General features: G+C 47.0%; 1 protein-coding gene across 10 annotated transcripts in view; it reads left to right on the forward strand.

Moving 5' to 3' along the window:
• Positions 1-12,662, forward strand: part of ARHGAP29 (Rho GTPase activating protein 29) — a 527,305-nt gene that overhangs the window by 307,996 nt on the left and 206,647 nt on the right. For all 10 annotated transcript variants that reach the window (XM_069641212.1, XM_069641216.1, XM_069641217.1 and 7 more), the window contains one exon: positions 11,403-11,466. In XM_069641212.1, the coding sequence (XP_069497313.1) occupies positions 11,403-11,466 (64 nt within the window). The remainder of the gene's footprint in view (positions 1-11,402; positions 11,467-12,662) is intronic.

A 12,662-nucleotide genomic window follows, 5' to 3' on the forward strand; every position in this document is an offset into this window, starting at 1 on the left:
ATGCTTTTTATGCACCCCACGTCATAGGGGCTAGTAGTCCATAATGATGTGGGTACTTTTGCCATGTCTTCCTCAAAAAAGGGGACTGGGGTGGACGTGGGTGCCTCAAGTGCCATTGCAATTTTCTGTGCCACTTGTTTGTATGTCACCCTTAGCCATATTTCCACACTCATCATAAATACCATTTCACCTTCTTCCTTTTCTCCTGAGAAGAGCTCCTCATCTGACACCTGGGTGAGTCTACATCCCTCTGCTAGTGCTATCACTGCCCTCCACGCTCTTCCTTCTCTGTCTTGGGCATGCACTGCAATGTAATCAGCGGTAGCTATAATGCTCTCTATGTCCACTGGAATCACCTTTCCTTCTGGTTCGTTGGCTGGCGTTTCTGGTCTAAACAAGTAGGCTGCTGGCCTCCTCCAGATCTTTCCCTCTATCCCTGTAATCCATGCAAATGCCATGTCCGTCCCGTACTGGAACAGTTCACCATCTACTGGCTCAGCCCTAATCACTGTCTGTTCACAGTATGCCTGCATGATCTGTCGCGCAGTGAGCATGTTAATTCCTGGAGTGGAGCAAATTATGCCGTCCTCCGTAAAGGAGATCGTCATATTCAACCTGCTCATTATGTCTCTCCCCATTTTATTTACTGGTGAGGCCCTAGAATATAAAAGTGGGACTGACATGTCATAATCCCCTATTGATAAGGGAATGTTATCAGTAAAGGGAACCAACCCCCTAGCCCCAGAGAATCCTTGGGTGTTCATGGCTTCACCTGACATCTTAAATTTACCTTCCCTTATGCAAGACCGGGTCGCCCCGGTGTCAACAAGGAATGATAATTTTTTGTCACCTATCGTTACCTCTATGCGTGGTTCCTCCGCACTATTAGGTGTTACCGACAGGATGGGACACACCAAGGTCGTCTGTGGGCTGTCCTATTGGGGGTATAATGATTGACCACTTCCCGTGTAAGGGTTGTGTCCCAGCACTGTCACCCTACCCAGTTGTGTTTGCTGTAGTTGGGTATTGGTTGAGGTTATGTTATGGTCTTGGACTTGTGCAGGTGGCTGTACTTGCTGTGCTAGGGGTTGTTGTGTAATCGCTACCTGTTGTTGAGGCGGTGGGTATGTCCGTGGCTGTTGTTGTGCTACTAGTTGTTGCTGTCCGTTTCCCTGTTGCAATGTCTGCTGTTGCTGGATGCCCTGCTGTTCCTGTGGGAGCTCTTGTTGTCCCTGTTCATTCCACAACGGTGTGCCTCGTCTCACTCTACACGTACGTGACATGTGGCCCACCAATCCACAAATCCAACACACCGGTGGTTCCCTGTTCTGCCATGGAAAGCTTCCTGTGTTGTCCTGGTATACTGGGTGCCCGGTGGGGTAGGAATTTATAAGTCCCCCCACCTGTTGTTGTGTGTTAAATCCATATCCTCTCCCTCTCATTACTCCTCCCCTTCCCCTGTTGTAATTATAATACCCAGCTCCTGGCGTTGAGTATCCTCCTCCCATGTTAGTCGTGTATGGTTGGAGTGGCGGCATCTGTTGTGTTAGTCTGCGATGATTGTATTTGGGAGTGGTCTTGTGCAGCCACTACTTGTGTGGGACTTTGAGTTATTGTGGCAGGTGTAGTTATTAGTGCGCCTTCCATCGTGTATTTAGTGAGTTTCTTCTGTACTAGTTTAGCCTCTTCCGTTTTCCTATCCTCTTCCTTTTTTTTCATTTTTTCTTGCCATGTCCTGCAATGATGCACTATAGTCAGTTGTATTTCTGGCCATGCTTTTGCTTCCATCCCCACTACTTTCTTCAGTTGTTTCTGGACTGCTTCTGGGAGCCCCTGTATTAGTATATGATAGAATATTGCTGGTGTTTTGTCCCATTGTTCTCTAGTTTCCATACGCCACTTCTCTTGAATTTCCTGGATATAATCAACAGGATCTTCGTTCTCACGCATCTTGCGCGAGGTAATAGCTCCTATGTCCGATGTGTCCGGATACTGTACCCTCAGTGCCTGCCATAATGCATGTCTGCAGTTTGCGAATGGTGCCCCATCGTGAGATGTGTTTGTTATTGTTACCCCGGGGAAGCCCGCTCTCTTCCAGATGTCATCCGCAGCATCACCTAATATTGATATGAGAAGGCCCTTTACATCTCCCACTGCCAACTTCTGTCCTGCGGTGTGTTTTTCCATTTCATATATCCATTTACCCGCACCTCCACTTAATGATGGGAGTCTGCATTTTATATTTTCCTTGTCTGCATGCTTCCAAGGGACGTATTGTGGTCTAACCCCTCCCCTCTCTAGAAGAGGCATTAAGTTGTGTCCCGTTTTACCCCCTGGGTTCCACAAAATCGAGTCCTCACACCCCTCCTCTTCTTCCGTCTCTTCTACATCGTCAGCTTCATCCATATTTCTCCTGGTCTTTACTTTTTCTCCTCCACCACTACCCCTTTTTTCATTATTTCCTTTATTTATTCTGGGCGTGTGTACTCGTTCTCCCTGCCTGCGTCCAGGGAGGTCTCTAAGCCTCCCTGCATAGGGTGTCAGTTCGTTTGTGAAGGGCGCTAGTTTAGATGGGCATGTTGCACGTAATGAGCGTGAGGTGGTGGAGCATGCATGACGGGACGGTGACGGCGTGGCTTCACGTGTCTGCCCTTCCGCCATTCCATGCTCCTCCTCCTCACTTCTCTGCAGTTCTTCCTTTCTCCTGCAGATCCATGGTGAGTCTTTATTTGTCCGGGTGGTGTATAGTTTATCTAGGCTTTCCCTTTCACTGTTTCTTCCTTCCTTCTCCATTCCTTCCTCTTCCTCACTACAAAAGTCATTCATAAATGGCAACCCCCAAACTGTCTTTTTCCCCCCAATCGTTACTGTTCTTAAGTCTATTAGGTCCGTTCCTCCCTTTTCTTCTTTGCTAATCGCTCCCCTTTGTGCCGATGTTGTTGCTACTTCTGTGCCTCTATATACATTCCTCCATACTTCACTCTCCCCCCTCCTATCTTCTCTTTCCCCTTCGTTTCTCTCCGCTATTCCTCTACCAATTTCCTCATTTCTTTTTTAATTCTTCCATTACTTCACAACTCATTTTTTCCAATATCTTCATCTTCTTTCTTCCTTTCCCATCTCTCCCTCTCCCTTTCTAATATACTCTCTATCATCCTCCCTTCTTCGTATTTCCTTGTTGTTTCTGACAGTAATCTCCTCTTCCATATTGCCATTTCTTTTTCTTTCTCCTCTTCCTCTTTTTTCCTGTCGCGCAGTGCTGCTCTTGATACCCTTTCTGCCGCTGCCTTTAACCTTTCGGCTTCTCTCCTTTGCTCCTCAGTTCGTTCTCTCATTTTTCCCAACTCATTCTTACCTTCTTTCCTTTCCCGTGCTCTCTCTCTTTCCCCCCTCTCGAGCTGCTTGATCAGTGCTTTCTGTTCATCCCTTAATTCTGCTAATCGTTCCTCCAAGGTCTCTTCCTTTTGTCTTAACAGCTCTTCCCCCTTTCCTTTCCCCTCTTCCCCTTCCATTTCACTCTCCCTGGCATTATCCTCCCCCATTTTCCTCACCACCTCCTTCTCTTCTCCTGTTAATGAACCTCGTAATTTTAATAGTATCTGCGCAGCTACCCACTCATCATTTCCTATGTCCGTAGTCTGCTCTTCTTCAGTCCTCCCCTCCCCTACTAGCATCTTCCCATGGGCTGATCCCGTTGTACTAGTCCGCTCCCCTCACGTGTGGCCACCTGTAACTGTATATGGAGGCGGGCTGTATGCCGGGTTCGAGTACCCCTCAGCCGCCCTTAATTGTTCTCTTGCTATTTCCCCTAGTTCTCTTAAAGGATACAACCCCCCTCCCTCTGTTTTCACTACCTTCGCTAGAGGTATATCGTCGCCCTGTTCCTTTTTTATTTCATTTTCGGTTGAGTTGTCACTCTTTTCTCCTCCCTCTTGTCCTTTCCCCGTGTTCTGTGTTCCTTCACTTTCCTTTTCCCCATTCTCTCCCTCCTCCTTAATCTCCTTATCTCCCATTGTTTCCCCTACAATGAACATTCCGTTCGGTCCTGGTCGGGACCCTTGGAACATCCTCCATAAGTTGAACACCTCCACGTGGTGCGTTAACTTCTTCCCTTTGTATGTATTGTGCAGATGGTTTAATAGTGAGTGTTGGGTATATGGATCGAAGCTACCATTAGGCGGCCATGGTGTCGTCATTTTGTTGTCCGTCCCCTCTGTCCATTCTATGCTGTACTTGATCAATTTCTCCCTATGGGGTGATAGTGTTTTACATATGTGTTGCAGCGGGGTAGTGAGGGTGTTCCCCCACCCCCCGATCCTGTCCCGTATGACATAGTAGTGCTCCACTTGTTACCCTTCCCCTATTTGGTAGCGGTTATCTCACTAGCAGCTTACAATATACAGCCTTGTATCTTTACCTGGCCCCGTAAGTTTGGGGACTTGCGATAGTCCGCTAAGGAAAAATTAGTAAAATATAGTATTTACATTTGTATATTCTTTTCTTTCGTTTCTTCCTTTATACAACACCCTTACGGCCCCCTGCGGCCGAGGCGCACGTAGCCCCCTGCGGCTGCGTGCCCCTTGTGACGTTCTTATACTGCCGTCCTACTTTCACTCGCTCCTCCTCCCACCTCTGCACTTGCCGTGGCCGGCGTTCTCCGTGCGCAGCCACGTACCTCCTTTCGCCTTCCCCCGATCAACTCATTACCGTGTACCTCCGTTTCCACGCCTTAACACAGCTCTCCTCCCCGCCACTCAAAAATAAAAGATGCCTGGTTCTCGAGATGTCCTATGTAAGCCCTGCTGGTGACGTCACCGATCCCTTCACACTACTGGTAAGTTCTTCATATATTCTTTAAGTCCAAAATACACTTGCAATCTACCCCCGTTACCCCACAGCTGTCTTCCTGTCACTCCTGGAACAAGGTAATCAATAATATAATCGGACTGCGCACGCTGCGTCGCCTCGTGTGTGATACGCCCCTCGACAGGAGGGCTTAACCAGCCAATTATCTTCCGTATTAGGCAACCAGCTAGCTACCACCTACAGGGAAACGTCATCTATCGAGTTTCCTGCTCGAACAATAGGGATCCTCATCTACTCATTGATCAATAATTGCCAAATTGTAGGAAACCGCACACACACACCCTTACACGTGGTCGCGACCTAGGCCAATCAGTGTCTACGAGCGGCCGCACGTGATGTTTTCGTGCTCCGCCCCCTTCTCTCCCGTAAAGTAGCCGAATTATCAAACCTTCGCCGCGCACCTGTGCAACACCTCCCACCTCCCGTATTCAATTCCTCCCCCCTCCCTCACAATTTCACATTGCTTGTTGGGCGTGGCATACCCACCAAGTTCTCTTGATGCGGGGCCGCTCGACTGCGTGCACCCCTCCAAGCGGCTCGCCACCTCCCCTCGTCTGGACTACGTCTGGACACTCGCCAACCGCGGGCGGGATACTTCTCAACCGGCTCCCGAGGGCCAATATCCGGATTGCGCTGTCCGGTCTTCTCGCAGTTCCGCGACGGTCCTGTAGTCCTCAAAAAGGGGCAGCGGCAGAGGGGGCCGCGCCGCCGGGCCTCCTCGCAACGGGAGTACTTGGAAAAATAAAAATAAAAGCGGACCTTAAACAGATCTCAGCAGTGCCTCCAACTTGTCGGGGGGTAAATTCTCCCGGGGCCGGCTGGGCCGTCCGCGGACCTCCGGGCAGGGAGGCCCCAACTCCTCCCGTATATCCCAAAGAGATAGAGTATGAGACACACGCAAGAAGCAAGGTGATTCTGCTGTTTATTAAACAAAACGGCAGGGATGGCCAAGGATCGTACGCGTCCGTCCTGACACTCACTCAGCAGCGTGGGGCTCGCAGGCCCTTTTTACCTTAGCATGACGCGCTACTTGCGTCACCTTAGCAAAATTAGCAAAAAACCTATCGCCACTCTGGATTGGTTCCCCGAATGGTAGGGTTAGTATAGCATACATATAGAGGACGTGGTTATTGGTTAAGGGTCAGTCAGGTGGTATACTTGGGTTGTCCCTTCAGTTTGATACATAAAAATTGTTACATGAAGACCCCTGAGGATTGGTCAATGTTAATGGCGTCAGTGATAAGGGTCCCATGTTCTGATTGGTTCACCCGCGAGCCCCCCAGTCTGGGACCATCGCTGTTCCCAGCTCGCGGTGCACCTGTCATTTGCAACAATGTTTCACTATGGGTATGTGCAGACAATGTGAGGATTTATTCATAAGCAGGAAGGCCGACTACTCCCACCGCCGCAGATGTCCATTGAGTCGCTTAATTGTATCTGCCTGTGTCTTGAGACGGGGGATCCAGACGCCTTCTTCCTCCTGGGCTTGGCACCCTATCAAGTTCGGCTTGGTCACGTGAGGTGGGCACCGTGGTTGATGCAGAATTCTGCACAATTAATATTGCATTTCTCACTGTGTGCCTGGCTTATCTTGCAGGTGCAACCTTGGCGTCGGCTTGCGGAATGAGAGTTTGCAACGTTGTGCCCTTGACTGTCTGCTTTCGCTGGGCTCATTCTGCAGGGTCAGCAACCGAACCCTTGCTCATTTAATGTTCATGGAAGCTTTTGCTTGCGGCCTACTTGGGCCTGGTGCATGGGTGGAACCATTTGATGCAGAGCGCTTTAGGTTACGGTATCATATTGCTCTATCCCCAGTATCGTGTCTCCGTTATATTCCTCATTATGGTACATGGTTTTAGAAGAAGCGTGAGCAAGCCTTTTTAGATAAGTTCATTATGCGTCTTGCGTTTCTGCATTTAAAAAGCCTATGTTAAAAATAATAAAGATGCACGTCCGTGGGTGTGTCCGTCGCCTACGTCATAGCACTGAGTATGTTCTTCGTGTGGATTGGTGTAGGAGTGTCCGGTGTGTATGTTGCACGAGTGTGCTGACCGTTAGCTAGGTCGTCATGGCATCTCTAACGATGTGTTGATTTGGTGCTGGATGGTTTAGTCGAGTTCATCCATGCCGCAGGTGTCGGCATGTGCAGGGCAGGCAGGTGGGCATGCGGGTGGGCATGCGAGTGGGCACATCCGTATGTTCTTGTACCAGGGTATTTGGTCGTCTGGAAGATGGGCAAACTCCTCTCGTGGCGGGTGTCTGGGCCGTGATCCTCTAGGCCATGGTTGAGAGGGGATTGGTGGGAGCCTTTTGTTCACTTTTCCCACTTCAGTACGGGGTCTTTTTCCTCCCCCTTTGGCGCCCTGGGTGATGGGTCTTACTTGTATTGGGGGCAGTTTTGTCCTTCTTCTTGTCCTTTCCCTTCCTGCACCCCCCGCAGCAGGTTTCTTCAGCTTCCTACTTTTACTTGCACTTGGGTTTTTCTTCTTTAAGACCGACTAGTCGGCAATGTTACGATGCAGCTCCCAGCCTTCTTAGGTTGACATGCTGGGTTTATTACAGCTTCTCAGGACACCTTCACAAGCAGTTACATAGTCCTTAGGTAAGTTACATTAATAGGATAGAAACACTAGCAGCCCATCACCGAGGCTTCAGGCTGACTACCTGCCCAACATAGAACCTTCCCACAGGCATTCCGACACTTAGACACAAACACTCCACGCGACATCACAACATTCCTTCTGCATTCCCACTACCAAGCTAAGCCAGACACAACAAGTTAACCTAATGTTGCGACTCCGTAGAGTGAGGAAGTGTGGTAAATTATATCGGTGGATGCCAAAGTCTAAAGAGGTGTACAAAGGTAAGCAGGTGCTTTCATGTGCTGTACATGGATATGTCTCGAATATAGGTGAAGTTCGCAGAGTCAACTGAACTAATCTGATATGAGGTGATTAAAAACCAGTTCAAAAAGCCATACATTTTTCATACACTCTGTAGTGTACGTGGTGCAAAGTGAACTCTGCAGTATTCCGCTGGAGTAAACAAACATTACATAGGGCAGTGTAAAAATAACATGATTGTAACAGAGGTAAAAACGCATTCTGAAAACGTAGTGATCAATCAAAAGGAATTGTTTTTAACAAGATATTTGGATCTAGTATTTGAGTTCTAGATGGCAGCTTAGGTCCCAGTTAACATACATCCCGCAAGGGGACGTTGAGTCGATCAATCCAGTAGATCCCTTTTGTAGTAATAATCTAGTTATATTTCCACCCCTTCTGGGTAGACCTATATGTTCCAAGATTATAATTTGTATTTGTGCAGTAGTGTGTCTTAGTCAGCTAAAATGTTGTGCAACTGGTTATCTTTCTGATGACTGTCTAATGTTGGATTTGTGCTCTGACAAGTGCGTTTTGGCTTTCCTGTTGATCATTCCAACGTAGTATAGGCCACAAGGGCATTTTGTGTCATAAATGGCATTCTTTTTTAATTTTATTTTTGTTTGTTTTATTATTTGTAATGCGCGAGCATACCCTAGGGTAACAGGGCGCAACAGTTGCATGAATATGCGAGGCTTAGTTACATCAACAAGAATATATACATACACAATAATAATGATAGCTATATACAATACATAAATGCAGATAAACACATGATGGTCCTAAATGTACAGAAGGCGAGAATATGCAAGACTTAACACCTGGGGGGTGTTTGACGGCTTATGTTTTTAGCCATAAGACAACCTTAGAACAGAAATTTTGATAAGGCAGGTCAATTCTAAGGGTTGGTGGTAGGGAGTTCCACAGTTTAGCTGCTTTCACTGGGAAGCTGTTACCCCCTAAGGTAGAGCGTTTAAAATTGGGGATAGAGAGACAGTCTTTATAGATGGTTCTTGTGGGTCTCAGGGAGGTCTTCCTGTGAAATCTGTCAATCAAATAAATTGGTCCAGCGTTATTGATCGATTTGTGCTTCTTGGTATCGCAGGTGGAGGTGTGGGTAAAGAGCAATGTTATGGCCCTTGTGCAATAGTTGCCTTTATTTGCATTGTGACAGTTGTTACAATTGTTACACAGCATTGTTCCTTTGTAGTTATCATTTTTAGCCCTTTTGGTCACAAAGTCTGCCTTGATAAGGTAGTCTCGTATAGATTTGCTTTTGTTGTGTGCAAATAGAGGGGGATTAGGGAACAATCTTGCTAGAGTGGTATCCAGTGATAAGGTTTTCCAATCATTTGATTTTCTTGATTTGAGGGCTTTGTTGTGAGCATGTTGTTACATATACCAAATCCTTTGTAGTTGTGCGTTCTTTGGGACTTAGAGGTGTTTTGAACTCTTTCTGCACATTCTTGAACTGAGTCAATGTTGTAGCCTCGATTGTGGGATTTTTCCAAGAGGTGTTTTGCTTTGTTGGTGTAATATTGCTCTTCGAATGCATTGTGTCCTCCAACATATTCCACATCTATGACATGCAATGCCCACAGCTGTGCCGCTTCAGAAACATTTTGGCAGAGGGCATCCTGTGTCAATGGCGTTGGGTCAATGTCCCTCAAGGGCCTACGCCAAGGGTGACGTCATCGGATGTTACAAGTAGGACGGACGGTGCCCGTATCCTCAGTTACGTTTTGTCGCAAACATGTTTGCTTTGTGAACTTTGCGCGCCTCGTCTCTTACCTTCAAGATGTCTTAATCATCTACCCCTCCGACCCCGCGGTCGGGCTTTAAATGGTGCAAGGACTGTGCATCCAAGCTGTCCATCACGGACCTGCACCGTGTCTGCTTGTGGTGCCTGGGTGAGAGCCACAACGACTGTGCGAAGTGCCAGGCATTGACTGCTAAGGCTTTGCGGGAGCGTAAGGGGAAACTGCAGGTAGGTTGGGCTTCCAAACCCAATAAATCGGTGTCAAAAACTGGTCTTTCCACCGATGACTCGAGGGGTGACTTTCCCCGTCGGCGTGAGTCCAGGGGATCTTGGTCCCGGAGTGCTTCTCGCCTCTCATCCTCCTCGTCGAGGCACTCCCGAAAGCAGCATCACTGGTCGCCTTCCCTGTCCTCATTAGATGATGGCTCTGCGAGTAAAGTGGCTTGCCCCACTAAATCCTCTACCCCGCAGGAGTGGGAAACGTTCAGGGAGCAAAGAGATTTTTCAATCTCAGGGCACTGCCCCGTCTGCGCCTTCGAATGAAACCGGCAGGAGTCGTTCTCGGTCCGACGTTCGCACGCCTTTGGGGCCGAGCGGTCAGCGTGATAAGCATCGGGAACCGTTGAGGTCCTGTTCGGACAAGGATCAGGTTGATTGCCAGAGACGTGCCAGGTCCAAGTCGCGGTCCTTGTCCCCAGCAAGACCAACCTGTGAAGGTGTCGAGGAAGGGGTTGACGCAGTCTGCATCGGGCCCATCGAGTATGTCCGTTGAGGCCTTGCCCTCGGACCAGCCCTCGATGCCATCGGGGCCTATAGGCCTGACTTTGCCAGTGGTGTCTCCTAAGGCTGTGGATCCTCTGAGAAAGGCTCTGTCCAAGTCTGTGAGGCCCCCTGTCGGCTTCAAGCCTCCTCCTGTTTCCAGGAGAGTGTTCTTTCAATCTCTTCATGACATCTATGAGGATGAGGAGAGGTCTGATGTGGAGTTGGAACACTTTGAGGATCCTGCTGTCGCTGCTGAGGCTCCTGATATGGGGTTCTCGGAGGACAGTCAGTTGGAGGATCTGCGTCAGTCCTTACATGTTTTCCTTGGCCGCCGTCATCCGAAAAGGGACCAGGTCCCTTTTCAGTGGCGGCAACTGTTTTTTTTCTCTGATGGGAGATGGGCTCACGCTGTCGGATGAAAAAAAAAAAAAACAATCGCCACCCCAGTAAATACCAGGGTGCGAATAGCTTTCACGCCTTGGCTGGGGGCGGACATGGGGTTTAATGGCGCCCAGCCCGAGCTAAGGTCGGACGGACAGGCTGTTAACCCCCATGTCCACCCCACCAGCCGGGGCATGAACGTTATAATACATTCTTCCACACTGCCGCCATGTGCTGTATTAAGTTCTGTGAAATTTAGTGTAACTTGCATGGACCGAAGAAGCAGCATTTGAAGCAGACTTTTGTCGTCTGCTGCTTGCAGGGTATCTCCTTCGTTCTGGTGGAACTCTAGACAAAGGGGCATTTATACCTTACTGAAGAAACAAATTAAGTTATATATACCTGTATTGGCAGTGTCATGCAAACTTCTTGCTCAGTACTGCGCCTATAGTCATTCGCATCTAATAGATATGACAGTTGTATGCATGATTTTACAATCTTTGTGGTATAAACCTCATTCTTTAATGGAAATCAAGGCACACTTGAAGGAAGATGAAATTGTATCATCCATTTTATGGGAAACTATACGAATTATGCTGTACATAGTATGTTAATCTTATGCAAGGCCAACTTATGCTAATTCCTCAAACGTTTTCTAATATTTTTGTTACTTTGCATTGTTTTTTAGTTTTGATGTTTGTTTAAAATGCTAGTTTCTCTGTTTTCTAATATTGTGGTTTTCTTTTCCTCAGTCTTTTGAAAACATCTCTGTGGAGGAATCGTCAGGATCCATACATGAAAGGGATGATATTCAAGGTACAAAGCATGCTACTAAGGGTGTTTGCTGAGGGAGGAATTTCTGATGAAACGTAAAGAAAAGCTACATTTACCTTTGCAAACACGAATATCCACCTTTACTTTGAAAATGTCTTAACATAAATTGATCCTGATTTCAGGCAGACCTCTGTTAATAATTTACAGTACGTTGACAATCTAGACCCAACCCTACCGATCACGTATTCAGCCACTTTTATGCCCTAAAAAATGTTTCAAACTACAACAAATTGTGAGTGGACCTACTCCCAACAAAAAATAGGGAGCAAACCCATGTAAACCTGCCCTTGTTACCACCCATACAGCTTTACTGATGTGTTTGAACCAGTTGTACCAGCCGAGCAATGCCACAAAAAGGAGTTCTCCCATTATTACTGCCCAGTGTGAAGAACCTTTAGGTAAAAATGCATCTTTTGGGGTGTATTTATTTCTATGTGCAAATTAGTATGGATTACAGAAAGCAATCTGTTTTAGAGTTAAAATATATTTTTGTCCCACACCCCCCCATGGGAGTGGGATTTACGGTTTACTGTTGTTGTCATCAGGTACGCTGCACAGGTGAGTTCAGCTTTTCGAAGGCTCTTTTTGTTATTCTGAGTAATATCACAATTGATTGGGCAAGAATCTTCAATAAAAAAATGAAACCGATCATCTTTGTGATCAGCCCTTCCATTTGTTTTTGCAGTGTCCTTAATTCAAGCTGTGGCTTAAAAAAATAAATAAAAGTAACAAGAGGAAATCATTTGAACTCAGTCCATGCAATGCAGAATTTAAACCCTAAATTGGTACACTTGTCTGCAAGACTCCACCTTATCTTTCAGGTTGGAGTATTTTAGTCTTTCTTCTGAAGTTGGGAGCAAATGTTTCTTTTTGTGGGAAGGGGGTGAACAAAAGGAATCCCATTGCCACTGGGTGTATTTTTTTGACCCACTTATAAAATATATCCTTTTTTTTAATCCCTATCGATTTTCACCTAGTAATTCAAGCAAATTAAAAGATGCATATCACTTTAAATATCAGGGTGTACTGCTATTAGCACAACGTGTTCTGCTAGTACTACTGATCTAAGTGTAGTGAACGGAAGCAGTGGGCCAGCTCCTATTTTTCTCTTTACTATTTTTTTTATGATGTTTGGGTATTTTTGATTTGTGTATGTGTTTATTTTTAGGGAGAAAGTG

This window comes from Ambystoma mexicanum, chromosome 1q, assembly GCF_040938575.1.
Source record: "Ambystoma mexicanum isolate Mex_15411 chromosome 1q, UKY_AmexF1_1, whole genome shotgun sequence".
Classification (NCBI taxonomy): domain Eukaryota; kingdom Metazoa; phylum Chordata; class Amphibia; order Caudata; family Ambystomatidae; genus Ambystoma; species Ambystoma mexicanum.